This window comes from Podarcis bocagei, assembly GCF_964188305.1.
Source record: "Podarcis bocagei genome assembly, chromosome: 3".
Classification (NCBI taxonomy): Eukaryota; Metazoa; Chordata; class Lepidosauria; order Squamata; family Lacertidae; genus Podarcis; species Podarcis bocagei.
Window position 1 is genome coordinate 50,924,599 of NC_138127.1, and position 27,702 is coordinate 50,952,300.

The 27,702-nt window shown below is 40.0% G+C and overlaps 1 protein-coding gene across 2 annotated transcripts in view; it reads left to right on the forward strand.

The window, feature by feature from the left end:
* ADGB (androglobin) overlaps window positions 1-27,702 on the forward strand; it is a 68,308-nt gene that overhangs the window by 18,781 nt on the left and 21,825 nt on the right. For both annotated transcript variants that reach the window (XR_014005856.1, XM_081186273.1), the window contains exons 8-26: window positions 325-524; window positions 2,672-2,800; window positions 3,581-3,675; window positions 4,398-4,572; window positions 5,813-5,903; window positions 7,418-7,550; window positions 8,751-8,796; window positions 10,473-10,638; window positions 12,072-12,135; window positions 14,437-14,539; window positions 16,215-16,359; window positions 17,419-17,533; window positions 18,664-18,831; window positions 19,934-20,069; window positions 22,297-22,428; window positions 23,530-23,623; window positions 25,980-26,114; window positions 26,701-26,854; window positions 27,150-27,337. Coding sequence is in view for 1 of the 2 variants with exons in the window: in XM_081186273.1 (XP_081042399.1) it covers window positions 325-524; window positions 2,672-2,800; window positions 3,581-3,675; window positions 4,398-4,572; window positions 5,813-5,903; window positions 7,418-7,550; window positions 8,751-8,796; window positions 10,473-10,638; window positions 12,072-12,135; window positions 14,437-14,539; window positions 16,215-16,359; window positions 17,419-17,533; window positions 18,664-18,831; window positions 19,934-20,069; window positions 22,297-22,428; window positions 23,530-23,623; window positions 25,980-26,114; window positions 26,701-26,854; window positions 27,150-27,337 (2,469 nt within the window). In the remaining variant the exon portion in view is untranslated. The remainder of the gene's footprint in view (window positions 1-324; window positions 525-2,671; window positions 2,801-3,580; window positions 3,676-4,397; window positions 4,573-5,812; window positions 5,904-7,417; window positions 7,551-8,750; window positions 8,797-10,472; window positions 10,639-12,071; window positions 12,136-14,436; window positions 14,540-16,214; window positions 16,360-17,418; window positions 17,534-18,663; window positions 18,832-19,933; window positions 20,070-22,296; window positions 22,429-23,529; window positions 23,624-25,979; window positions 26,115-26,700; window positions 26,855-27,149; window positions 27,338-27,702) is intronic.

Below are 27,702 nucleotides of genomic sequence, written 5' to 3' on the forward strand. Positions count from 1 at the left end.
CTCTGAAGCTTCCTAGGTCCCCGGCTGGGGACTGGGGAGGGAGAACGCCCAATGCCTGAGCCAAGGTCTACCCACATTTGAAATTTAATAAAGTTGTGGCCAATTTAATCCCATAGCACGTTGTCTTGAGTCGTTATTCCACATGACGGGGGGGGGGACTGCTTGGGATCTGGGGACTCCGCCTGTCCACGCAAAATTCAGCATGGTTGCTTGACTTGACTTCTATAGATAAAAAAAAAATAACTTGAGTAGCATAATGCAGATGCAGTAAATAAAGAGCAGACAGAACTACATTTCAAAGTAATGTTTATGTATATTTTAAAGATCTGGATATTTGGATAAAGTTTGGGAATTCTTAAGAGAGACATTGCCAGAATTTAAGTTACCAGAAGAATCCGTTCCGGAACCTAAGATGTCACTTCAAGACACTAAAAAAGATCTAAAATCATCTGACATTAAAAATGATGCCGTACCTACTGTTAAGCCACCAGAGAAGGTAGAGAAACCTGAAAAAACTGCTAAAGGTATGAAATTATAAAGACTGTAAATGATATGCAACAAAGGACACCTTCTGGACAGAGAAACCACATCTTTATTTCTTTGCACTTTTCTGTATAGGCGTCAAATAATCACATTAAACTCCAAGGAGTTACCAGACTTGAAGGTGTTACATGTATGTGAGAGAGAGAACTGAGGTTCGATGTAAGGTTGCAATCCAGTGTGCAATAAAGTACCTTTAAATCGCATTGAAATCAGTGCAACAGTGTGCTGGATTGAAAATTTAGGACTGCCCTCAGATAACTCAGCACCACTGAACTTAGTGAGACTTACTTCTGAGTAAATATACAGTATACTGCCACAGTAAATACATTAATCCTTAGTGAGACTTACTTCTGAGTAAATATACAGTATACTGCCACAGTAAATACATTAAGCCTTACTGATTTCAGTAGAATTAACTGTACACAGGATAGTGATGTGTAAGTCTAGTTGTAAGTACTGATCAAATAGAATACAGGAAAAATACTCTCCACGTAAATATTTTTTAATCAAGTCTTAAATATTATCTCGGGTTTTCTTCTTTAAATGACATAGTTTAGAGCCAAAAATATTTGCTCCAATAGCAATTGCATGATTTTTTTTTATAAAGTAAATAGCAGGAATCACAGAAAGGTAAAGGATCTCTGTGGCCCGATTCCTGTCATATTCTCTCTCTCTCTATACTGTGTGTGTGGGTGTACACACATACACACAGTGCACTTTCTAATTGCATGGATTGGGGTCATGTCAAGTTTGGCCCTTAGAAACTGAGGTGAGCTCTACTTTTAGCACATAGCAGCTTCAACCAGGAGTGTTGTCTTTTTTTGCTTAGGTCCTGTGAGCCAGCTGTGCCATTCCCTGGAGAAGGCTGGCCATCCTCACACATTCCGTAGTTAGTTTGAAACTGGATTTTTGCAGCAATTTATATAGGGTTGCCTTTGAAAAGTATCCACAAACTTCATCTACTGCAAATGGTGGCAGAAAGAGTTTTACTTAACCTGATTCTTTAAAAAAATCAAATCAAATCATTGGACTCTGCTGCTTCCAATTTGTTTCTGAGCACAATGCAGGTTCTGGCTCTCACCTTTAAAGACCTGAAATGGTTGTAATCCTGCCCATGCCACTTAGATCTTTAGAGGTTCTGCTCCATGACTAAGTGTGGTTGATCAGTATGTAGTCAATACTTTTGTTGTTGTCATGCCTTACCTCTGGAATTCCTTCTTACAAGAAGCCCAGATTAACTTATTATTTTTGGTGAAAACATTTTTCCATGGGCCAAAGCTACTGGGATTTGTAATCTTTTTTATTTCATCCCTACTGTAATTTTTATACTATAATGTTCTATAATATTTTATAGTTTTGCATAAGCATATTTTTATTGTATATGAATAGTCTTTATCAATATTGTTAAGTGTCTTAAAGGTTCTTTAGAATGGAAAGTACAGTGTAAAAACACTTTAAATAAGAAAGAAAGGTGACTATTAGTTATCCTTTGTGCTTTGTTCTGCTATAAAACCGCTAGGCAGGCCAGTAAACAGGCATCGTGTTAGTTCTTTTCCAGAGAGACTCATATTATCTGCTCACGAAGCCCCTGCGTTGGCATTCCAGTCTTTGCTGGGGCTTTGCATGGGGGCATCTGTGAAGATCACAGTCTCTGCGTGGGTTATTGATTCTCATAGTTGCTAATGGGTGGTGCTGGACTATGGCCTGAGAGACCAGGGTTTGAATCCACACTCAGCCATGAAGCTCAGTGGGTGATCTTAGGCCAGTCACCATCTCTTAGCCTAACCTACCTCACAGGGTTGTTGAGAGGATGAAATGGGGAGGAGGAGAACCATACACACCACCTTGAGCTCCTTGGAAGATAAAGGTGTTATATAAATTCAATTAATTAATTAATTAAATTAAAATACGTGGAAAGGTTATAGACAAGATATGAGTGGCGAGCCATTTGTAAAGGTTGCCTTGAACACAGAATCATGATTTATCTTGAACTTAACATTTATCTAAAACAGAGGCATGAATTTTGGTTCATGGTTTTCTGCACTACCCATTGCTTGAGACAAGGACCACTGGGTGTTGTGTGACCATGTATGGTAGTATTCACACGTGCGTTGTCTTTCTTTGGTAGAGAAGCAAGATCAAAAAGATGTTGGAAAGAAGAGAAGCAAAGATGGTGAAAGGGATAAATTTAGGCCAGGGCCTCATTCTGGACGCGTGTCTTCTGACTTTCAAAATTCTCTCCAGCTGTTTCTTGATGGTAAATTATAATTGTTCCTAGATGTATGTAACAACTGATCTCAACAGCGAATATTTTATTGACTTCTGCTCATAATTAAGGATTGTAGGCTTTTCCTCAGCTAAATGAGACTGCAAAAGATCACACCAGCTTGCATGAAACAGAAATTAATGTCAAAGGCAGGCAGAAAGTACTTCATAGTTGGTTTCAGCCTCAGGGAAAGTGTATATTGCCCCACATTCCCATCTTCTTTTAGGTGGTCTGAAGAAGTTAACCTCTTCAGGTAAACTGCAATCCTGAACACGTTGCTAAAATTTTGGGTTTGTTGTGGGAAAAGCAGGAAGGTACATGGAACAATTCGCTTGGAGGTTGCTAGTTCCTTCCATGGTTTGGCTAGCTCTTTTTCTGCTCTAAGCACAAGAGGTCACGTAGGGGCAGATCAGTCTCTAGAAAAAAAAAGTGAATAAAATGTATGCCGTTTAAGTGTAAAGCCCTAACTGATCATGAAACCACTGTTCTGAAGTTGCTCCATTCATCTGTGCCTGGAAGGTTACTTAACTTGAACAAAATTGGTGAAATCAAGTTTCATTTCTTGTCTTTATAGCAACATAGCACCTAACAAGGTCTATAATAGTTATGATAATATTGAGCTATTATCTGTGGCAGCATTTCAGGGGGGTTTTGTTACTGTTTTGGAGTTTTTTTATCTTGTATTTTTATCTTGTGAACTGCCCTGAAATCTTTTGATGGGTGGTATATAAATCTAATTAATAATAATATGCAATGGGTTCTTTTTAATAGGTTCTGCAACACCACTGCAACCACAGATGGTGGTATATGCTTGCTATATGCCTCTTTATGTGTCTGAAAGAAAGATATTTGTCTTAGGGAAAATGGTAAGGCTTTGTTTATTTTGCCTTCAAAATATGAACTAATAATCGAATAAAAACAGCAAATATATCAACAAAGAACACAAAACATATTTGTGAAAAGGGCTGTTTGTAGACCAATTTTCTGCCTCCGTCCAGCTCAGGTTTGGGGTTGGTTGGTTTTATACCTTAAGTGCTTTGACTTGTTAAAAAGAAATGTATGTTTCATAAAACATTCCTCCTTGGTACGACAATGTGCAGTTAATTGGAATCCTGGCATGTGGGATATCTTCCCAATGTTACTGGAGACTTTCCATATAGGTCTAGCCAAGAAAAAGTTGCCCATCATAGCGAAGGATAATCTAGAAATAGACAGGGCTGTAATTATGCTAGTGACTGGCCAAGCTTGCCAACAGTCTTTGAGAGAAATTACAGCTCAATTACAGTACAATATTTTATTTCTACTCCAAACCTGTCTTATTGTTTTTACAGGACTGTGCAGAATATATATTCCTCTATATTCCCCTTCTACCTCCTTGATACTCTGTCTTGCCAATGGTAGGATTGGAGCACTCAGATGGAGTTTAGGGCTGTTGATGGCCCCACATACAGAGGCAGTGCGGTGCTCTCTGTTCTAGAACAATTATGATAATCAGAAATTACATAATTGTGCCAAAATTACTTTCCTCTTGGTATTTTTATGTGTAACACAGCCTCCATTGTGCATTTTATTCCTCTTTCTTTTGCAGGCTGATTCATCTGAGCAGTTGCGGCAATATGGTCTTTCCCACATATACAGTCACCCTGCACTGCTAACCAGAACAAGGTCCGGTCCCCTGGTAGCCCCTCCCAAACCACCACCTATTCCTCGTTGGAAACTTATCCGCCAGAAAAAAGAAACAATTGTGACTGATGAACCCCAAGGTTTGTCTTTCCAGGCTTTGTGGTATATTTTAAACTAACAATAAGCCAAAATGTAATACTTGTCTCTTGATTTCACCCACACTGCCATTTAGAGGATCAAAAGGATTGATATATGAAAATTCAGATGCTTTTTACTTTACCTAGTAAGTATTCTGTGCTTGAAATGAATACTGAAAGTAGTACTGTTGTGTAGTTTTTGTTGTGTTTCCCTTGTCTTGACCACGTTTGAGACATAGGGATATATTGTGACTTCTGAAAGCAATCTGACCCACAGCAATACAGTGGTGCCCCGCAAGACGAATGCCTCGCAAGACGGAAAACTCGCTAGACGAAAGAGTTTTCCGTTTTGGAGGTGCTTCGCAAAACGAATTTCCTATGGGCTTGCTTCGCAAGACAACAATGTCTTGCGAGTTCCTGCTGGTTTTTTTTCCTCCCCCCCCCTTTTTCTAAGCCGCTAAGCCGCTTATCAGCTGATCCGATCAGCAGATAAGCCGCTAAAAGCCGCTAATAGCGCTAATCCGCTAATCCTTCAATGGGCTTGCTTCGCAAGACGAAAAAACCGCTAGATGAAGAGAATCACAGAATGTATTCTTTTCATCTTGCGAGGCACCACTGTACACATACATACACAAAATATAGTATAGGACACTTCTCTGGTTTTGCACAGAAACTTACAATGTGGAATGTGTTATCATATTGATGGGAGGAATGTTGACTTTTTCTTTGTTTGGGCCAGACTAATGAGAAAAGAGAGTGGCAGAGAAGAATATTACTATCATATTATCCCTCCCTCGAGCTCCTAATAGTCAACATCTGTCTTTGAAGCTTTACAGCTGTGGCAGAACCAGCTGGAGGACTCTAGGCATCTGAGCCTCTTTTCCTGCCCACAGGGCAAGACTGCTGCTGGTGGGCTGACCCCAAAAGGGTGACATGAAAGGGGATCACCCGGTTTGGGTCATTGTTTTGGTACTGTCATGAAGGTGAGGCTGATGTTCTGTACAACATTAAGAATATTTTTTCTTGTTAAATCTGTGCTGTTAACATTTTAACATAAATCTGCTAACCATGTTTGTCTGTGTGCACATTTCACCTTTCTGAATGAAAGGGAGTCTAATTGTATAGAACCTGCAGATAATATACTATTCCCTGGATTCAGGTTGTTATTTTTCAATGAGAGTCGTTTTTTGTGGAGGGTTTCTTAAACTATGAAGAACTCCTGCTTTTGTTCTGTACCTTCCAGAACCTGTCATTAAAAAGCCAGAACAATTCATTGAACTTGCTAGCCCGTTTCTGAGCTATAGACTTTCTCCAATACCAATACCAAGAGACACGTAAGTATATGAACCAGTGGGCTTCAGTGAATTATATTTGGAAACCTACAATCAAGCGTTACATAAAATTTAATAAATAATGATATTTTGTGCAATAAAGGTTAATTTAACAACAATTTAACACTACAAAGTATTAAAGGGGTGTGTTTATCAATAGAGGAAGAAAGGGAGGAAAGGAGAGGAAATGTGCCACAAGTGATTTGTATTCATAGAAGTTCATGGTAATGCTGTAATTTAAAAAACCTGAACTTCAAAAATCCCATTAGACATATATAACTTCCTATATGTCCAAAAGACAATGTGTTGGAATCAGACTTGCATTCATGTTAGAGGAAGGAGAGGCACTTTTCTCAGATTCTTTTCCACCCCCTGAAAAACTGAACCAGAGGATTTGGAGATTCCCTAGAGCAGCATGAGAGGCAGCATGCATGTGCGAGGGGGGTGGGCTACATAAGGAATTGGAGATGATGATGATTTCATTTCTAATGTGTATTTCCCCGAAGGTCCCAGGGCAGGTTGCAAAAAAATTAAATACAACATTAAAAACAGATTTAAAAACAAAAAAGACAATCACAAAAAAATAACTACCAGAAATGATGGCTTACAATTTATGCTTCAAAAATGCAATGGATGGTAATCAACACAATGCCCTTGTTTTCTCCCAGGCAGTGGTTTCAGCCAGGAGACAAGGTTCTTGCCCAAGTGGTAGCATATGCTAGACCAGGCTTCCTCAAACCCGGCCCTCCGGATGTTTTGAGACTACAATTCCCATCATCCCTGACCACTGGTCCTGCTAGCTAGGGATCATGGGAGTTGTAGGCCAAAAACATCTGGAGGGCCGAGTTTGAGGAAGCCTGTGCTAGACCCAAATTCCAGGGACTCATTGTCACATATTATTAGCTCCCATTCAGGAAGCCAGGCCCAGTAAGGCACAGCCAGACAAAGGAAAATGTAGGCCTAGATCAGTCATCCCCAAACTTGGCCCTCCAGATGTTTTGGGACTACAGTTCCCATCACCCTGACCACTGGTCCTGTTAGCTAGGGATGATAGGAGTTATCCCAAAGCATCTGGATGAGGCAAACCGGCAAGGTTGTTAGATAAGTAGCACCCTGAATAGCTCCTAGTAGCACCTAGGTTGGCAGTGAGTCAAGGAAAGCTTGAATGTAGCTCCAATAAACAATGAACCCAGACTAAGCCTAAAACAGTCCTCCCACTTCCTTGGAACAGCTAGCCCAGCCTCTGGTGAGCAGAGCCTCTGCTCTTAAAAAAAGTCTACCTTCTTTTATAGAACAGGTACCAGGATTAGAAGCTTCATTAGTAAATCTCACCTCCTCAAAGTGCAAGGAAGTGTTTTTGATTTCTGAACTTAAATTAATTTTCCTTGGATATTCCCTATTTTCCAGTAGGACTTCTTTTTATGGTAACTGCTAATGGAGTAGAGTTACTCGGCTGGACATTTTAATATATACATTTTATTTAGAGATGAATTTTAATTTATCTGTGTTTTATTTAGCCATTTCCCACCTTCTACATTCAAAAAAGGATCTCTTCCAGCATCCAGTCTTCCTGCTGTCACTGAAAATGATGAAAGCGTAATTGACTCTTCTGGAGATTCAAATTTAACAAGTACAGAAGAAATTTCTCAGGTGAAGATTTTACCCTGCATGGGTTGTTCTCCATTCATGCTAAAAATTGTGTACACTACTTCCTGTATGATCAGTTTTTTGAAAAAAGAAAAATGTTGCTGAGCTTTTTCTCTTTGCATTTGAATAAATCAGAAGACTGTGATTCATCTGAAGTTTGTAGTAAAAAAGTGATGTTCACAAATCATTCTAGATCAGTCGTGCACAACTTGCCAAGCAAGCACAACTCAGCCTACCAGCCACGCATGTATAACCTGTTGGGGTTTGAAATTGGCCCTGTTTTTTGTTTTTTTTTTGCAGTCCCAGGTAGGCAGCAAAAACAAGATGCTTATCAAGCACAAAATGCTGCTGGGCAGGTTGTATAAACCTCTGTCCCATTCACCAGTGTCTCATAAGTCCCATGAGAGGCTTTAAGGGCCTGTGTGGATGAGTTGGGAAATTCAGCTTCCACCATCCGTCTTCTGGGGGCTATACAGTCAAACCTTGGAAGCCGAACTCCTTGGCATTCACATGTTTTGGCTCTCAAACACCGCAAACCCGGAAGTGAGTGTTCCAGTTTATTTGGAAGCCGAACGTCCGGCACGGCTTCCGATTGGCTGCAAGAAGCTCCTACAGCCAATCAGAAGCTGCACCTTGGTTCCCGAATGTTTTGATAGCTAAACAGGCTTCCAGAATAGATTCCGGTTGTCTTCCAAGCTATGATTGTACTCTGGATTCCAGATTCTATCATTTTATAACCTTTGTTGAGCATACTGTAACGTGGAGGACACAATTTGTAAAAATACAGGAATATTCCCTTAAATTGGACTACCAGTACTATATTGATCTGAGAGCAGAACAGTTGTCCTAGAATGGAATTGGTGGGCATGATCCTAAATCTGCCACCATGCATAGAGGCAATTTGGTAGTAGAGGGCTGAGCATACTTCTGATTTAAGAGTTGTCCCTAGGGACGAGAACAGAGTTGTTTTAAGCATTCAGTTATTGTCTCACATCCTGCAGTGAAGCCAACACTAGCACACATGTGTGCACATGCACACACAGTCTCATGGAAATGAGTGTGTAGTGAGGTTTGCCAGACTGTGGACGTTTGCTACAGATAACTAGCTTTCTATGACACTTCTAATTTATGACACATTTAATTTAATTTGCTTTTTGCTATTTTGTCAGTATTGTTCTAAACAAACTTTCCCCCACTCTGCAGGAATCTACTTTAGCTGCACCACATACTATGGAAGGATCCACCAAAGGTAACTAATATGATTGTGAACAATGAATTCTCTATTGAATAGGAAAATATTTATTCATTCATTCAGTTATTTAGCTATAAATGAAGTAAAAATTCTATAAATAGCTAGTTCCAAGGTGTCTTACAATGCAAAATTATAGGGGGAGAACAGCAACAAAAACTTGCCAGAGAAATAAGCAGTTGGTAAAAAGGAATTTCTAATATTGCATCACATTAAACTAGTATTTCCCTCCAATAATTTTGGACTATAGCTGACATAATCTCTGACCATTGACTTTGCTTATGGGGGGGTGATAGGATTGTAGTCCAATACATTTAAAGAGCCTCAGTTTGGGGGAAACTATGCTAAACCATGGTTTGGTTTACATGTGAACCAATCCTATATCACACTCCCAAATGCTAAAGCTCTGTGTTCTCTGAAGCCCTCTTAATAATACCTAATCTCTTTTAATGCTTCATGAACTTTGTCAAAACATGCACAAAGTACATGAGTGCTTCTCTCTCTCAAAAGAGCATGTGTGTTAATATTTCACATTGTGTTATCATATAACTACAGAAATTTCTTAACTTGCTTTCTCTCAAAACACACATTTAAAAATGTATTTCAATACTTTGAGCCAAAACCTGCACCAAACACTAGTGAATTGCAAAAGTCGGTTAACTAAATTCAGGTTGTCACATTGATCCGGGAAATGTTGTTCAGCTCCCTTCTTCTCAGAGTTAGCACAGACTGGCTTCTTGGAGCACAATGCTTCCAGAACTTCAGTTGGGCTTGTCTCTTAAAAACAGATTATTTTAAAATATGGTGTATAAGATAGTTTCAAGGATGTGCATTGACAACCCTGTCTTCGGCAACTTCTTTACTAGAGATTAGGTAAAACAGAGAAGCATTCGTTGCCAGCACGCTTCAGGGCTAACCTAGAGAGCCCTCTAGAGGTGAAGCATAACCATTATGTTTTCATTTATTCAGTTTTTTTGTGAATTGGGTTTAAAGGGTTCACAGCTTCACAACCTTCATTTCAATTCACAGTCTTCAAATAATTTATTTCTTCTTTTTGAAGATGTATGAAATCTTCAGTATGCAAGCAATATGTTGGTTTGGGGGTCCTGTTTCAAGGGGTTATGGACAAATCCTCCTTGATTCAGTCATTATTTTGCAGCTGTCTTGGTGTATATTCAAAAAAATGCTTCTCTGCTTTTGAGAATTCTCTTCTGATGTAGTGATAGTTCATCTGTGCTTATGTTGCTAGACAAACATGCCCTTCCCAACCTAGTACCTTTCAGATGTTTTGTACAGTGTTGCTGGCTGGGGCTGATTGGAGTTGTATTCCAAAATATCGGAAGGGCACCAGGTTAAAGAAGGCTGCCTTACTGTGCTGCTTTCTGGGAGTTAGAAATTCAATCTCTCTCCTTTCTTTACCTTTTTAAGAGAAGAAAGAATAGTTCAGTCCATTTATCTTCAAAGCATTTGCCTTTGTAGTGCATGCAGCTTCACAGCAATCAGTGAGGATTTAGGCTGTTACGGGTATACATATACAGTATTGCTAAGTTGTTTTATGATAAATTACTAGGATAATTTTGCCCTGTTTATGTTTCTCAACTTTACCAGTAGAATATAGTCTTTCATTTCTGAGTGTAAACTTAAGGACATCTTTTTTTCCTCCCTTATCCGTGCAGGGGAATCGACTGAAAAAATGAGTAGTGAAGCAGCTCCAATGCCAGAATCAACAGAACCTGCTAATAACCAGTTTGGAAATAAATCTCAGGAAGAGATTGAATCAGAAAAGAGCCCTATCTCCAAGGAAATATGGATGGACTATGAAGATTTCTGTGTTAGTTTTCAGTAAGGCATGCTTTTATTATTGTTACAGAGGCTATCTCTTCTTTTGTGGACTTTTCCAAATTATCCTTCAAATTTGCGTAGGTGACTCATGGCTGCTACACAAAAGGCATCCTCAGTTCCTGTGGTGCATACTAGAAATTCAGCAGATTTTCTTATAAATCTGCCATCTGATGATTCCTAGCAATTTTCTGTATTTTCTTTAAGACAATGGATGGTGTCCAGTGGTGGCCACCACTAGGAGAATGGACTTCTACTGGTGTGACAGAACTTCCCCTTCCTTTCCTTCCCTCTGCAGCCCCCTGCATACATTCAAAAGCTGTTCTTGATGGTTCAGGGACCCCCCCTGGAGTAGATTTGGGGAGCATATGATGGCAGAGAAAACGGGGAAGTCCCATTGTGCAAGCAAAAGTCCGCTCATGCAACAATGGATGTTGCCCAGTAAGAGATTTCTGTGATGTCTGATAACCTTCTTTAATAAATGTAACATCAATTTTCCAGAATAATTGTCTTCAAAAGCAGTTGCCAAACTCCTAGCATCCCCTCTCCATTGTTCCTTAGAGAACAAGCTGCACATACCCAATTGCTACACCCATAAGGTCACAGATGTCATTTCATCCCATAGGTCTGTAGGCCTGTCTGGTCGGTTACAAAAACACCTTTGCAAGCTCCATTTTACTTCCTCCACGCAGAGCTCTTGGTCCCTTGCAGTTCTTGCCATTCTGCCTCTTGCTGCCCCATTCCTAAAACCAGGTTCTTTGAACTTACTATACATGCTTTCACATTGGTTTTTGGTTCTATGTCTCCTAGACATAAGAATGACTCACTGGACACATTCTTCCCTCATACATAAATGACTTGAAATGCCAAATATTATTTTATTTATGAAAACACAGTTATGGTGAAATGAAAAAAATGTACAAGTAAAAAGGTCTTTTCACATAACTTTTTAGCATTTAGGAAAATCTTAAGCACATGGTTATATTTTTTACATCAGATTTGATGCTCATAAACATCCTAAATTCAACCTGAACATGATAAAGGTGTAATGGAAGAGTTCTGTCTTGGCTGCAACCACAACTACCAGTGCAATCCTATGCACATCAATTAAAAAACAAGTCTCATTCAATTCCATGGGGCTTACTCTCAGCAATGGAGTACAGGATTGTAGCCTAAATGAACAATGGAAACTTAGACTTAATTACTACTTGCAGTTCAGAATGGTGACAGATTATTCACATTTTCAATTTCAGAAGCTGTCATGTAATTTGGAAGTTAACTTCTATTGCTAGATGATAATAACATACTGAGTAACTGTTCAAAGAATCCTGATGGTTTGTTTCAGTTGTCTTATAATTCAGTAAAATGTGATGCACAACGTGAGGGAGAGGTTTCTGTATAATTAATGCTAAAATAATAATGTTTGCTTTCCTTAGGAATTTGTATGTTTTCCACAAGCCAAATACCTATAGCTACACCTATCAGAAGTCAGATTTTAGAGTAAGTGCACTGACTACATGATTTATTCATCTCTTTGTAAACTATAACAGCATTGTGAATCCCAGTTGTGTATCCATTCTGTAAACATTTGCATTCTCCAGTAAAATGTTACTGTCTACAAAAACCTAGCACAGAAATAATTGATACAAATCCTAAAATATAAATGACAGACATTAAAAACAATGTTATCATGATACTTTGGGATCAGAGATACTGCAGAATTTCAGTTTGGATCTGACAGGGAAACAAGTTCCCTTAGCCTCATTTTGTATAAACACAAGTTTAGATAATTGTATTTTTTAATTTTTCCTCTGCCATCAATTCACTCAGAATACTTTGAAACCTCTTTGTAGTTTGTATAGTATAGTAGGCTAACATATGAGCTGGACAACAACACGAGAGATATGATGAACTTTTAACTAAGATCATTGGTTAATTAAAAGGGATACTGTGCACAAAGGAATACTAATAGTTACATCAGGGTCTTAAAGGTACTTGATAAGTGACTTTTACCTCAGGCCAAATCTCTAAACCTCCACCCCAGTCAAATGCAGCCACAACCCAGTCCAGTTACTTGAGTCAATCTGCCTCTGACCAACCAGATTCCTCTAGTTGCTTAGACAGTTTAGCCAGCTTAAAAAACCTGCTTGTGCAACCTTCCTCTGTTAAGACTTTTACATAGTGCAGCCTCTCAGACCTACTCAGTTACCAGCTCCCTTCTCCTGGTTTTCACCAGATGGAGTATTAAAAACACACTGGGTATTAATATTCGGGACTCAACTTTCCCTTCCAATTTCCCTGTCTTTCCCCAACTCCTTAACTGACCATTTTTCAATTCCTTTCCTGACTATTGACACCCCCACTCTAGAATTTCTGTACAATCAGAGTCTTCTATCACCCAGTCCAATCAGAATGAATTTACATGATTTAGGCCCCGCCTAATACCTTTTCAAAGTGATCACCTCTCTTCCCTCTCAAAGCATGTCACCAAGCAACTACTATTATAGAGGCTTTCAACATAATAACATTATTTATTTATACCCTGCCCATCTGGCTGAGTTTCCCCAGCCACTCTGGGCGGCTCCCAATCGAGTATTAAAACAAATCCAGCATTAAACTCTGTCACCAAATTTATATTGAGTTGAATCCAGATAAAAGCCTATAGAAACGCAGCTGGCTTACCCCCAGCCATCTCATGGAAGATGCTACTGTCTGGTTTGCTGTGATCTCCCTCCCCCCTCCCCCCACCCCATGCCACAGCCTACTCCATTTAACTGGGTCCCCTGATTCTCATTATAAACTTTCTGGGAGTTGGAAGCTGCCAGAGGAATGGGGGTAGGAATATCAACTTATCCCAGCCCACTGATGTGGAATTTTCTGTGGATCCAAAACATTTTGGAATACAGTGAAATAAAGTTATTGGGCATTCAGCCAGTTCAAGTACCCCTTGTACCCTAAGGCCTAGAAGAAATTGAGGAGAAGTTCATTTGTTCTACATTTTTAAAGCAAGTTGCACATTCTGGACCAATACACGGGAAAGAATTCAGTGTTGTACTAAGGTGATTGTTCCAGCAGGACAAGCATTTCAGCCTGCCAGATGGAATGATCCCTTTCTCCTCTCACTCATACTGTTCTGGGATTCTCCTGACCCCCTCAGGGCCAATTTTGGGGGGCAAATGGAGAGGAGACTTGTGTTGTGTTTAAGTATTTCGTGCTAATTAAGTAAAATATAGTTGCAGAAGTCCTAAACCCATTGCTTCATCATATTAACTAGCTTTTGTGTCTTCTCTTTTAAAATATTTAGACCAGTAGTTTACGAAGAGCGCTCATTAAAGATTTCCCCTGATGTACTTCCTATGGACTGAGGCAAACGAAACTGGGCACAGTTATTAGTCCTTCTCTACATAGCTACCAGCAAGAGTCACACACTTCTCCCATCGCTTTATGCAGCTACAAATTACCACATTACCTATGGAGAGATGTATACATGTACAATTTCATCTTCCTACGATAACAGAAGTGGGTCAGGGAAAATCTTTAATGAACAGCCCTTGTAGGAAGCCATACATAAAATTATTCTTAGGATAAACTTAACTTTTTTCAGTAGATTAAAATAGAAACTAAATGTTATGGGGAAGCAAAACCTAAGGTTTTGCTTGATGACCTTTCATTGTTCACTTTATATCATACACTGATTTGAAAAACGGTGTTTAAAATATAACTCAAATGCTGTCAAATACTACCGTAGTTGCTCCAACACTAGATAAATAATAAACATGGATACTCTTTTTTTCCTTACAGATGGTGGACGATCGTATTGTATATTATTTATCTGTAGATAGTTTGAAGCCTACTGATATCCTGGTTAGCTTTTCTGCATTAGTACACTGGGGGGAATCAGGAGGTAAGATCAGTATCAAATAGATAGGTAAGGCAAGTATTGATTCTTGTGATTTTCTTCACAAAGAGGTATTCAAAGATAGAACTCTGTTAGAGCTGCAGTATTTGTGATCTTCTCCTATTTTGACACACAACTTTCTCATTTTACGAGTGTGTGGTGAAAGTCTTGGATGCAATTAATTGGTCTTAATCCCAGAGTCTGTAGTAGAACTGCACATGTTATTAACAAACAAATCAAAGTTCAATCAACTTCCATCCTCTTCATAATAATTTGAGGCTGCTTTTATGGTTTGCCATAATTTGCAATTGAAAACAGCCTCAAGGCATATGTCAGAATAAAAATGCCTTACATGTGGCTCAGTTGTTACTGGAGTTCTAGGGTCTGCAGCCCTGCTTTCTCTGTTCACCACTGTCCCTACCATTTGCCCTACATTAATCTCCTAGAGCTTCCTTTCCCAGTCCACACAACTATTAAGCTTTCTGTTTTAGGTTTTAAGGAAGGCACATAGAACACATAGTCCCTTCAGCATTAGTACAGTGCACACGAGGCTGAAGGAAACCTGTGAAGGACCAGTCTACTCTGTCTCCTATCATTGCCTTGGGTTTGGTTTGTTGTCCACCACAAGAGGCATCTCATTACCTGAGACCTAGAGAGAGTAACATAGCATGTTCCTCACTCCTTGCATATTCAAGATTTTACCTGTTCAAGAAGTGTAGAAGAGAAACATGTTAGACTCTTTGTTCATGTACCTGAAGTAAGCCTCTTAGTGGTAGGCATATGTAGGTGTCAGGGAACTGCCATCAGCTCAGAGGCGAGAGATGGAAGGGCAGTTGTGTTATAGGGAGCCTCCGGAAATCTTGCGAAACAATTCCTCTTCCGGTGAGGAGGAAAGCCCCACCTCCAGTGGAGAAGAGGTGCAGAGACCAGGGGATGCTAGGGAGAGCCTCAACACCGAGCCTGAGCAAACCGGAGAGGCCCTTGCCAGCACCCATTCTGTGCAGTAGGTTTCGGCGCAGGGAGGGGCGGAAAAGGCTGGGGGTGACGCGACTTTTATGCTGGGGGAGCTACAAAAACCGACCACTCCCAGATTCTGCTAGCGATTGAGCCAGACATGAACTTACGACGCTCTTCACTGTAAATAGTTTGCACCAAGAATAAAGCCTGGAAAAGACAGGTCGGAGTCTTGCCTGTTTACTCTCGAGCAACCACACCAGCATCTGACAGTAGGATTTGAGTGTTTCATTGTTTCTTAGTAGAACTGCTTACAAATTTTAATTATTTGCTGTCCCTGGCAACTTGACTTAACATGTTATAGGCAGAAAGGAAAAGGCTGATGAGCTTCCTCCTTTCCTTTTGTTTTATTGTCTAATCTCTTGAAAGACTGCCTGCTGATATTTATAAGATATAAATCATGTTCTATGAGGTTTACAAGCAACAAACTACAGGTTACATCTAAGAACAACTTTCAGAAGACATCTGAAGGCAGCACTGTATTGGGAAGTTTTTAATGTTTGACATTTTTTTATGTTTTATGTGTTGGAAGCTGCCCAGAGTGGATAGGACAACTCAGCCAGATGAGCAGGGTATAAATAAAATCCTCAGCATATGCAAAGATATTGGAAATGGTTACATTTTGGTGATAAAAAAAACAAGTTATCTGTACACTTTTATTTTATAGCAAGTGCACAAAAAGAAGGCCATGTTTTGCCTAAGGGATTACTCATGGTTGAAAAATTCTCATGGAAAAATTTGGCGCCAGGACAATTAATCCTGAAGATCCATACATATGCCACTAAAGCTGCTGTGATAAGTCTTCCTGCTGGGTATGTGCTAGTCTGCTACACCCTTTTGATCCAGGAGTTAGAGGCACAGCAATAGTGCTTTACAATAGTGCTTTAAATAATTCTTTACACACCTCAGATTTTCTAATCCTCACAGCAATCCTGTAAAATAGGTCAGTGCCATTGTTTCCATGGAGTTACTGAGGCTGAGAAATAAGCATTTATTTTTACGCTACCTCAATATTTAAATAAATAAACACACCTTTATGCTTTTATCAAAGCTATTGTCACTTTGTATGTTGTATACCCCCTTGCTGTATCTTTTATGAAAAAAACAGTTTTAAATATTTAAATAAATTAATTCATGGTAGGGCTAAGCCTCAGCAGAGGAACTCTCTGTTTTCTAGTGGGCAACAGGACACTTCCAACTGGGATCTTGTTCCTCCCTGTGCTTGCAGACAGGAAATGTTGACATTTTCAAAGAAGTTGCTGTGTGCCTCTCCCTTGGAAAGCCACAATCTGATTTCTTGGTTTCACACAGCTTGTGCTGCCTTTCTGGCCTCTTCTTTCCAATCCATTTGTTATTTTTGTCAGTTGTGTATGTGTGTGTCTTTCTAAGGTGGAGTGTCTTCGTGGTAGTTTCCCTCCCTGGCTGCCATTGTTGTTGTCTCACTAGTCCCTCATCTCTTCTCATGTGCCTTGCTCTGAGCTCAGCTTTATACCAGGAACTCTCTGATTCTCACCTCAGTTTCAGCCACAAGGGAGAGCTCAACTCCCACCTGAGGCATCTGTTCTTGCACGAGGAAGAAGATGGCTATGGTTACTTACTTTGCAAAATAAGCTACATATTTATTTGCTAGTGGGTGGATGAAATGCCAACAAGTCTTAGCACTTTTTCACATATAACTTTTTTCAAAGTGTACAAACACATGTGGTCCACCAAATAGTCTTAGAGCCTTCTCTTTCCTTTATACATTAAATGTTTTGAGAACCAAGCAATAAATAATGAAAGAGACAAGAGGGTTTTACTTACACTGACTGTTTAGAATTTCTGTTATGTTTTAGTTTCTTTGTTCATTAGTGTGCTTATTTTAAATGTAGGCGCCATGTGTTACTCTTCACTGCGAGCTCTCCTGTAGGGCACCATATCCATCTTTGTAGCATGGTCCCATGTGTGTTTGGTGAAGAGGATATTGTCCTGCCAAATCTTGAAAAGGTATTTGTTACCATAACAACTGGAGCTATATTCCCATTGGGAGAAACAAATTTCCATTGTCAAGTTTTAATTCCTATTGAAGTTAAAGTTTTGTTCGAGAAGTACATAGTCTGTTTCTGAATGGAAAAAATCACAGATCCATAATAATCCTACAATTTAATTTTAAAATGGGCAGAATCTGGAAGACACTTGCATCATCACAAAATAATGCTAAAACATACAACTGCTTATGCAATTTTGAAATTGGGTTGCAAGCCCCACTGATGGCCAAAGGTAAGTGCCCAGAATTTTTTCTCCAAATCATACAGGGAGAAAATTCTGCAAAATGTCTACAGACTGAGCTCCACGAGGATCTCACCTAGCTCTTCAAAAAAGTAGTTGTGGTTCAATTTCTGCTGGATTTTCTTTCTAGAGGATTTTCTTTGTAGGTTTAATAGAGCTAGCAAATACATTTATACAAGTGGAGTTACAGGGTAAAGTCCTTCTGTTCATGGTTCCAGACATTCTATTCTATTCTCATCTCCTGCTTTACTAAGTTTTCCTCTAGCAGACAGACAGCATTCCATACCCACTGAGCATGCTCAGTCTTCATTCACTAGTTTCCCCCCTTTTGTTTCTTCACTATATTTAGGTTTCTGTGGTTCCTGATCTGATCTACTGTATTGGCCCCAAAATAAGCCACACTTTTTTTCCAACTTCCGATCGTGAACAGTTAAAGTGCGGCTTATATTCGCAACCTTACTGCACCGACAAAGCAGCACGGCTCCCCCCACCCCCCAGAGCAGCCTGGGAGCACGGGGCAATGGCGCCCATCGCGTCCGTGGCTCCCAAGCCTCTCCCAAGCAGCCAGATTTTAAAGGTGCAGCTTATTTGCAAGTGCGGCTTATATTCTGGCCAATACGGTATATTGAATTCATAGATTTTTCAAATGATTCTTTATGGGGAACTCTCTTTCCTCTCCCCAGGGACATTAAAAAACCCCTCATAGTAATTACATATGAATGTAATAGTCACTAGCATAGGTTTAGTGCTTCAGTAATTCCTAATGAATTGACCATGTGCATGTTGTTGAAATAGTGATATATTTTTAATATTTCTGACTAATGGTAGTTTATGTATTTTCTCTTCAGGAAAGCTATCGGTTCATAGAACAAGCCACCACTATCATGAAAGCCATTGGAAATGTGATACTGAATTTTGGAAATGCAGAAAACCTTCCCGCAGCCATAAAGACACTGGAAGCAACACATTGTCCTCCTGGCCTGTGTGCTCCAGGAACAACTAGAGAACACTTTAAGGTAAAAAAACAAGAAGAATCTTATCCTTCTGTTAACATGCAGAATATATTGTGCTTTCCAAATGATTGTTTTCTAGTGCAGCCCATTAGCTGAAACTCCTGATAATGAAAGTTTAGGTTGTCTCCCATGAATTCCTGTAAACATGCTCTTGTGAATTTCACATCAGATAGTTTGAAAAGTCTAGATTTTCCTCAGTGTTGACAAGAAATCTAACCCCGTATTCTGGATGGTATGAACCAATAATCACACTGATGCCTGTTCTCTGGCTCCTTAGTGACATAAGAGCATAGAATCAGCAGCTGTGCTGTTGGACTGAGGTGATCCTTGGACACTCTGTAAATGAAATTATGGTCTTGTGCCATTTTTCAAATTATGCAGACACAGTGAAGAATGGATGAGATCAACAGCCTTGTCTTCAGAACAGATCTCCACTCCCTAATTTTCAGTACATTATATAAATAATGAGAAAGTGAAGTATGAGTTTTAGAAACAATTACAATAAGCTCCACTGAGCAGCTGCGTTCCTTTTATCTTAAAGGACTGCCCTTTAGCTATGGCTGTGCAAGCCTTAGGATCATTCTGCCCATGTTGCAGTACCTAACATGTTGTTGAACTGCCCTTTTCTCAGACAAAATACTTTGACTTTGGATATAGCTTTCAGCTAACTGTTGTTGTTGTTGTTCCTGCTGCTGCTGGGTTGTCAGTTGTTCAAACACCACAATGCCCCCAAATCTGAATTGTCCCCAACCTTTGACTGATGTTGAAAAGATACATTTGTTTGTTCTGGTTGCTTATGCAATTAAATATTTTGGAAACAATAATGTCACTAGGCAGATATCTGATCCTCTGAAAATATACTGTTTATATGCCATCATATCTTAAGATAGTGATCACATTATGTGGCTGGTTTGAAATATCAAAAGGAAAACTCATTTAGTTGGAGTGAGCCATTTTATAGATTCTACAAATCCACTCTATCTAGTAGTCAAATATACAGGTTGGGGTATGTGTTTGGTAATATTTTCCTCTGAAAATCATTAGTAGAAAATATTTGAACATTTATTTATAATAATTTACTGACCATTTCTCTTTTACATTTTAGGCTTTCAATAATGCTTTTTGGCATTTGATAAAACAGACATTGGGGAATGTTCCTCTCAACTATAAATTTGCTTACAGATGTTTCACTTTGGATTTTAAAGACAGTGATGTGTTTGTTGAAGACACAGACTCCTCAGGTATACGGAAAACATGAATAATGTACCAGCAATATTTATTTTTAAATAATCTATTAAGAAGATGCCATTACAGAAAAATTCTGCTGAATGTTGAGATGTCCTGCCATTTTTAACACAACAAACCAGACACCAAATTCTTATGTGGTATTCTCTCATATAACTGATGGAGCCTACAGATTTTTTGAACTTCATACATCAGAGCTAACATGATGCTGCTAACTTTAATTCTGTATCAGCACACCTTTATGCCATTGAACTTGTTTGGTTTTTGTGTGATACTCTTGAAGTTTACCCATCTTTGATCCCAACTTTTGGAGCACTTGAACATTGTTGATTCTCTAGACAGACCATTGTTCCATCTAGCTCAGTATTGCTGACACTGACTAACAGCAGCTTTCCAAGATTTCAGGCAGGTGTCTTTTACATCTGTACGTGGAGATGCCAGAGATCAAACCTGGCAGCTTTTTCATACAAAGTATATGCTCTAGCACTGAGCTACATCCTTTTCCCATTTCTACAGCACTTCAATCATTCAAAAGCTCTGCAACACCTACAAAAAAAATCAGTCTTATATATGTTCTTAAACTTTAATTGGATTTCAGTTTTAATTAGCATTTGACACTAGGAGAACAGCACATCACTTACCTAAGCTTGCAAGACATAAGTCTAGCACTCAATACAAAAATCAATTTGCATTTTATGTTCCCAGACTTAAAGTGTAAATGCATTGCATCTAGTGTGGAGGATGAAACTGTCCGTGCTGTCTGTTTAAGGTCATCCTGGACCAAAACTAAGTACTTTGTTTAGCTAGTGCTTTATCTCCAATAGTTGCCAGGCCAAGCTCCGGGAAGTTACAAGCCACTACTGTGGTTGGTGCCTGAAGGTAAAGGTAAAGGTACCCCTGCCCGTACGGGCCAGTCTTGCCAGACTCTAGGGTTGTGCGCTCATCTCACTCTAGAGGCCGGGAGCCAGCGCTGTCCGCAGACACTTCTGGGTCATGTGGCCAGCGTGACAAGCTGCATCTGGCGAGCCAGCACAGCACACGGAACGTCGTTTACCTTCCCGCTGGTAAGCGGTCCCTATTTATCTACTTGCACCCGAGGGTGCTTTCGAACTGCTAGGTTGGCAGGCGCTGGGACTGAACGATGGGAGCGCACCCCGCCGCAGGGATTCGAACCGCCGACCATGCGATCGGCAAGTCCTAGGCGCTGAGGTTTTACCCACAGCGCCACCCGCATCCCGGTTGGTGCCTAGCATCTGGCAATTAGCAGTCAATTGCCTCTGAAAATTGAGGTTCCATTTTTGGCAATCAGGATTAACCAGGACCAACAGTAGATATTGCACCACCTGAGATGGCAGCAGATGCCACCACCGTTTCTGCTGCTCCCCTCCTCTTCCTCCCCTCCACCAACCATTCCCTCCCACTCACGCTCTTCCAACAAAAGACTCGTTTCTTAAAGCAAGACATCTCAGAGATGCTCTGGGCTGCCATTTTTCTCCATTGGCAGCAAATGACTGTTTAAATCTTCCTCTTTTTAAAAGGCAACTTAAGCAGTAATTTTCAGCTGTAGTACAGACACTATCTAGGAGATTTCACTGACATTACCTTACTCTGGGGAAATACCCCAGAGCAAGTCATGGAGTACATGCCACCACTCTTGGCAGCAAATAGGGAGCAGGAGGGAGCAAGGGCAGAATGAGGTGGCAGCAGGCAACAGAAGGGAAAGGCAGTCAGCCAGTTGTGGGCTCTGTGGGGGCGGGCACATAATCTGCCAACCATTCTGATTTGCTGACTGGCATATCTGGGTTTTTACTGATATATGCAGCACTAAGCTTGCTGACGTAAGGTCTAATAAACATTCATTAGATGAGAAAAATGTTTCAGATCTATCAAACTGATCTAAATTCATGTAAATGTCCTGCAGTATCCAGCTACCTGAAAACATTTTGCAGGGAAACAGTACATAACCATATATTTTCATCAGAAATGTTGCATTAGACTGCTTTCTTTGGGTTCCTGGATTGTAATGAACAAATGGGAACTGCAACCAAATGTTGCAATGATCCCTCTTATGTGTGACTACCTAAGAATCCACACTTGTAGATGTGTATTAGTATATAGGATTTCATCATAAAACAATAAAACACTCCATTGTTAGTTTTTGTAGACACGACGTAAGTATTGTAATCTCACAGGCAGGTAACTTTTGTATTAATTTCTTTTTAGAGCTGACAGAGGTAAATGTTTCTGCTTGGCAAAGCAAAGATCCCACACCTGAAGAGGAGAAAGTTGCACTTAAACTGCAAGCTGCCTGGAAAGGGTCTTATGTGCGGCTACTAATGAATGGCAGAAAACCAGGTCAGGATTCTTCTGAGGGAAGTGACAGTTGCTTCCTGACACAGCCCCTACGGGACGGAGCAGGGTGGCGCCTTCCTCCTTTGCAGGCAGCCATTTGCTTTGACTTCAACCAGCCACGGAGGATGATGGGATAGCCCACCAAAACTCTAAATTTAAGTTAGCTAATGGAGGCCTACATGTAGGGCAGGTTGGGGCTTCAGAAACAGACTGAAGGAACCAAGGCGTCACTCCGGTCCACCACTGATGGTGTGATATATCAGGTGTGATATATCTGGGTATTCCTGTAAAGGGATCTAGATGGAAGATTTTGTACAGAAGCCCAGATGAGTGGAAAAGACATAGAACTTCCAAATGGCTGCCAAACACAATTTTCCTGACTTTCGGATTGGGAGGCCAAGGCCCAATCTTGACACCTAGAATCTTGAATTATTCACAGAATGCCATAGGAGTCACCACAGTGCTCGTATAATGCAGTTGGTCATTATATCATAAAAGCTATTTATTTGTACAAAACATGGCATTGTTGGCTACAGATGTCCTCAGTGTTGGGATACTGCCAGGGAGACAAAGTCCATCATGACTTCACGTCGCCTCCGTTGCGATCATCGATCTCCCGTAGACACGCAGTATCAGCAATTAGTGACACGAGCTCCAGAAATAACTTGCCACATTCCAGAGCTGATGCACGCTCTATCAGCAGATAATGCACAGCGAAAGATGCACGCAGGAGAGCATTGTTTAAGTTTATTCAGCGTTGGTCAGAACAAAGAAAAAACATGACTGCCTGCTTCAGTGTCCAGGCACAGAGAGAGAAACGAAAGCAATAGAAAACATAAACTTCCTGTGAACAGGAAATACGCAGACTCTGTGACTCACAAAGCCTGCTCCCGTTTAAGGTGGAACGGAAATATCCTAACACTCAGATGATGTCTTGCAGAAGTGTTGGTTAGATAGTCTTTTCAGCTAGACATGCTTTCATTCTGCTTACTCTCAGAGCTTTATATTTTACCTTATTTCTTTATGCCAGTATTTAGGAATGATAACTATGTTGAATATTTACTAATAGCCAAATTTGTTTTTATTTGTCTTTTTATTTTTCAGGTACTAAGGAGAATACTAAAGTCAAAGACACACTTCAAAAGTTGTGGGCTCTAATAGAGCCAAATTTTGAACAATGTTCTTTGACATTTTTGAGGTAATACAAAGTATGGTTTCTGCAGGGTCACGTATATAAATCCCATGTTTTGCCTCACAACACCTCCCCCGCCCCCCTTATTTTCTCTCATAAAAACTGACCTGACCCTGAGGAAGTGCTATAGGGAAAGTACTGAAGCCCAGTTTTGGGCATCCCTATATTTAGTTTTTCAGATGTAAAAGTGAAATTTAAAGAACACCCTGCTTAACCATTGAATCAATTTTTATTCTGCTTTATATTCAGGATTAAAAAAAATCTATGAATTTTACATCAATTTGTTACTGAAGAATTAAATATAATGTATCTGTCAGGGGTCCTTTACCTTTACCTTTATGTGCAAATTGGCAAATGGGGCAACATCTCTTCTGTTTATTGATCCACATTCACATCTGTATCAAGGATACCAGATTGTTGTCCCAGATAAATGACTGAGCCCTGCATGAATAGATCTACAAATCATGGGCTATAGTCTGACTGAGCAGAGATGGTTGTCTTCAAATTGTGTTAGTTGATAAGGTGGAAGCCAAGTTTCTTAATTTTTTTAATCATTAGAAAAGGATTATATATTTATAATTTTATTTATTACATTTCTATTCTACCCATCATCCCAAGGATCACAGACTGGATTACAATAGAAAAGCACAAAAATACATAACATAGTAACAAGCAAAAACAAGCCCCCCCCCCCCAGTTTATAATGGTGTAGATTTGCCAGGCGCCTCCCTGGGGGGAGCATTCCACAAGTGTGGAGTTTACCACAGAAAAGGCCCATTCCTGTGTTGCCGCCCTCCAGACCTCTCATGGATGGGGCACACAAAGAAGGGCCTCAGATGATGATTGCAAGGACTGGGTTGGTTCATATGAGGAAAGGAAACGTACTTTGGTCCTGAGCCATTTGAGGCTTTATAGATTTTGCACCACTCAGTAAGAACAGACTTGTGACTTGAATCCACAAGAGGTTTCTTCTTGCTCACAGATTGAGACACTGCCTCTCCAATGTACACATCTGTTCTGTGTTGACAGCTCAGCTTCAGCCAGCAATAAGGTCTGAAACAGGGTACTGCAGAGGCAGACAAAAGGTAGCCCTGGACCCGCTGGATCCAAAGTTCCTTTGTTTTCCTGATAGGCCCCAGAATTGGATCCCTAAACTATGCCAGCCTGGAGGTAGCATAGTTATTACACTGATACAGAGAAAGTAGTTTTTAAAAGAATGTATAGAATATATTACTTGTGTCCAGTGATAAAGCTGCATGATCATATCTTAATTTCCCTTTGAACTTCTGCTACTCCTCAGGGCCACATTAGATGTGATGTGAAAGATTCAGAAATACAACTCCCGACATCTTATTCTTCTCCAAAAACAACCACAGAGAGGGGGTAGGGCTAGATTTGGGTCACACTGCTAATCTAAATCCTCCCTGTGGGAACTGCTATTTGTTTCAGACAGTAAAATACATAGAAACAGTATGAGTTTCACTCTCCACAGCACACTTTCCTTTCACAGCTAATAGCAGCTGGTGTATGTGTGAATTAGATTGGCCGTGATCCATAGTGGGGGCGCCACAGCTGGTTTTAGCAGGAAAAAAGATGTTGAAAGATACATTTGAGCATCTCCCATGCTATTTCCAGTTTGGCCAGCTCTTAAAATCTAAAAAGGTAAAGGGCCCCTGACAGTTAAGTCCAGTTGCAAACGACTCTGGGGTTGCGGCGCTCATCTTGCTTTACTGGCCGAGGGAGCTGCCATTTGTCCGCAGACAGTTTTTCCAGGTCATGTGGCCAGCATGAACTATAGGTCTGGCTAATTAAGCATAAAGCAGAAGGAACAAGGGAGGTCTGGCTTTAAGAGCAAAAAAGGTGTGTAGTGAGGCTTTAAACCTGAGCTTATTGCGGTTTTTGCTCCAGCTTCTTTCACCTCCCAATTAGATTCAAGCTGACAGAGAAGTGAAATCCCAGTTAAACAGAGGTAATCCTCAGATTGGGGTATAGTTCAGCACCCTTCATCCCCATATTCCTTTTGCCCTTTAAATCAGACTCCTACTGTTTATTCTGGTGTGGGGAAGCCATTGGCCTTGCTTGCTGGGGCTGATGGGAGTTGTAGTTTGGCAGCATCTGGAAGGCTTGATCCCTCGTTTGTGAGATTGAGTAGACCCACACGTAAAGTGTTCGATATGCCTCTGCCACAAGTAATTTGTTGCTTGTTGGGGAAGGCATTTATTTCATAATACAGTAGCCACTGCTTAATCTTTGGGATGCTATTATATCTTATGTATATATAGAGTGGAGGCAGCTTGAAGCTCAGTACTGTTGGTTATGATCTCAACTGATTATTTTATATTCTTCTTGTTGTGTTTCACAGAGATATGTTCAAAAGTAAATGTAAGTCACTTGAAAAATACCGTTGTGCTGAAGATGAGTGGACTAAGACATCTTTTGCTGATTATACTGTAACATATGCGGACCAGCCAGCAAATTTTTGGTTTGTGGTCTTCAGGTGAGGTTTGTTATTGATGAGTCACATACAGACCATCTATATCATATTATAGTTTAACTGCTAATTCTGTTTGTGTGACTGAAAGCCAAGTGACCACATGTTGAAACATTCTTGTACTTGTTCATGAAGGTCATGCTTCGTTAATTTTGATATGAAATTATCTGATCACCATCTCTAGAACTGACATGTGGATCAGAACTTTGATATTCACTAGATTGCAACCCTTCTTTGAATGTTGTGCAGGTCTAGGCAGTTTAAGCATGTCAAAATCTGCCCGTAAATAGGCATTTTAAACCTATTTTTTAAAAATTAGATTCATGGTGGAAGTGACATGGAAATGCAGTGGTACCTGTTTACGAATGATTCAGTTTACGAACTCCGCAAAACCAGAAGCAATGTCCTAGTTTGCGACAGGAGGCCTCATTAGGGAAAGTGCACCTTGGTTTAAGAACAGTTTCGGTTTAGGAACAGATTAAGTTCGTAAACTGAGGTACCACTGTATGGGTAAAACCTGCAAAAATGGCATGAATTGGAGATAGACAGATCCCCTTATCCTTACTTTACACTTTTCTCCCTTTTATTATAGAGAGGTGTTTTATGTTCCAGAAGATATGATCATAGCAGCAAAATTTTATTCTTCCATACCTACATGCTCATTGCATGTCGTAGACAATGATACATTGGAAGAAATGCCTCGGATCTTTCTCAGGGTTGCACCCCATCTTTATACAAAGAATAAGGTGATAAATACAAACATCTTCATTGTAATTACAGTACTACTACCTTACTAACAAAATGATACAAAGGACCTGTTACTACACACTGATATAAATAACAATGATTTTCCCCAGGTACTGTGAATGCAACAACACAACCTGTAATTCTTCATAATGTACAAGTCTTGAATATTGTATGGCCATTTTGGGGTATACAGTATTGCATCATCAGCAGCTATAATATTTACTCTTTACTTACCATTACTTATTGTATCATATTACTTGTGTTAATAGCTAACAAAATTAACTTTAATTTCAGAGAGGATATACTTTTATGGCTGAAGTTCAAACTGGTGAGTCACCAGTGTTGGCTGGGAAATGGAGGCTTCGACTCATAGGTTCCTACAGTCCCCTTCCAGTTCTTTCTCGTGAGACTATAAACAATGTATACTCCATTAAAGAAGTTAAGGACTATTATGTACCAAATGCTAAGAATATTATATTCAGGTAAAATTGAGGAAACAGCAAGGTATTTGCATATGTACCCTATTTGAGTGTTCATATGTTACTTTGAGCATATTACTTACTGAAGCATTAATGAGTAGTAATCATAGAATCATAAGATTTTAGAGTTGGAAGGGACTGTGAGTGTCATTCTAGTCCAACCCCCACAACGCATGATTATTTTTGTCAAATGTGGGGCTTAAACCCACAAGATTAAGTCTTATGCTCTGGCTAACTGAGCTGTCCCAGTAACGCTTTTGTATCTTTCCCCAAATGCACCTCGTTGGGCATTCTAAAATGCTGGGTCAAGTCCTGGTCTTTCTGAAAGTCAGACATGAAAGTTGTTTTTCTATCTCACATTCATCTCA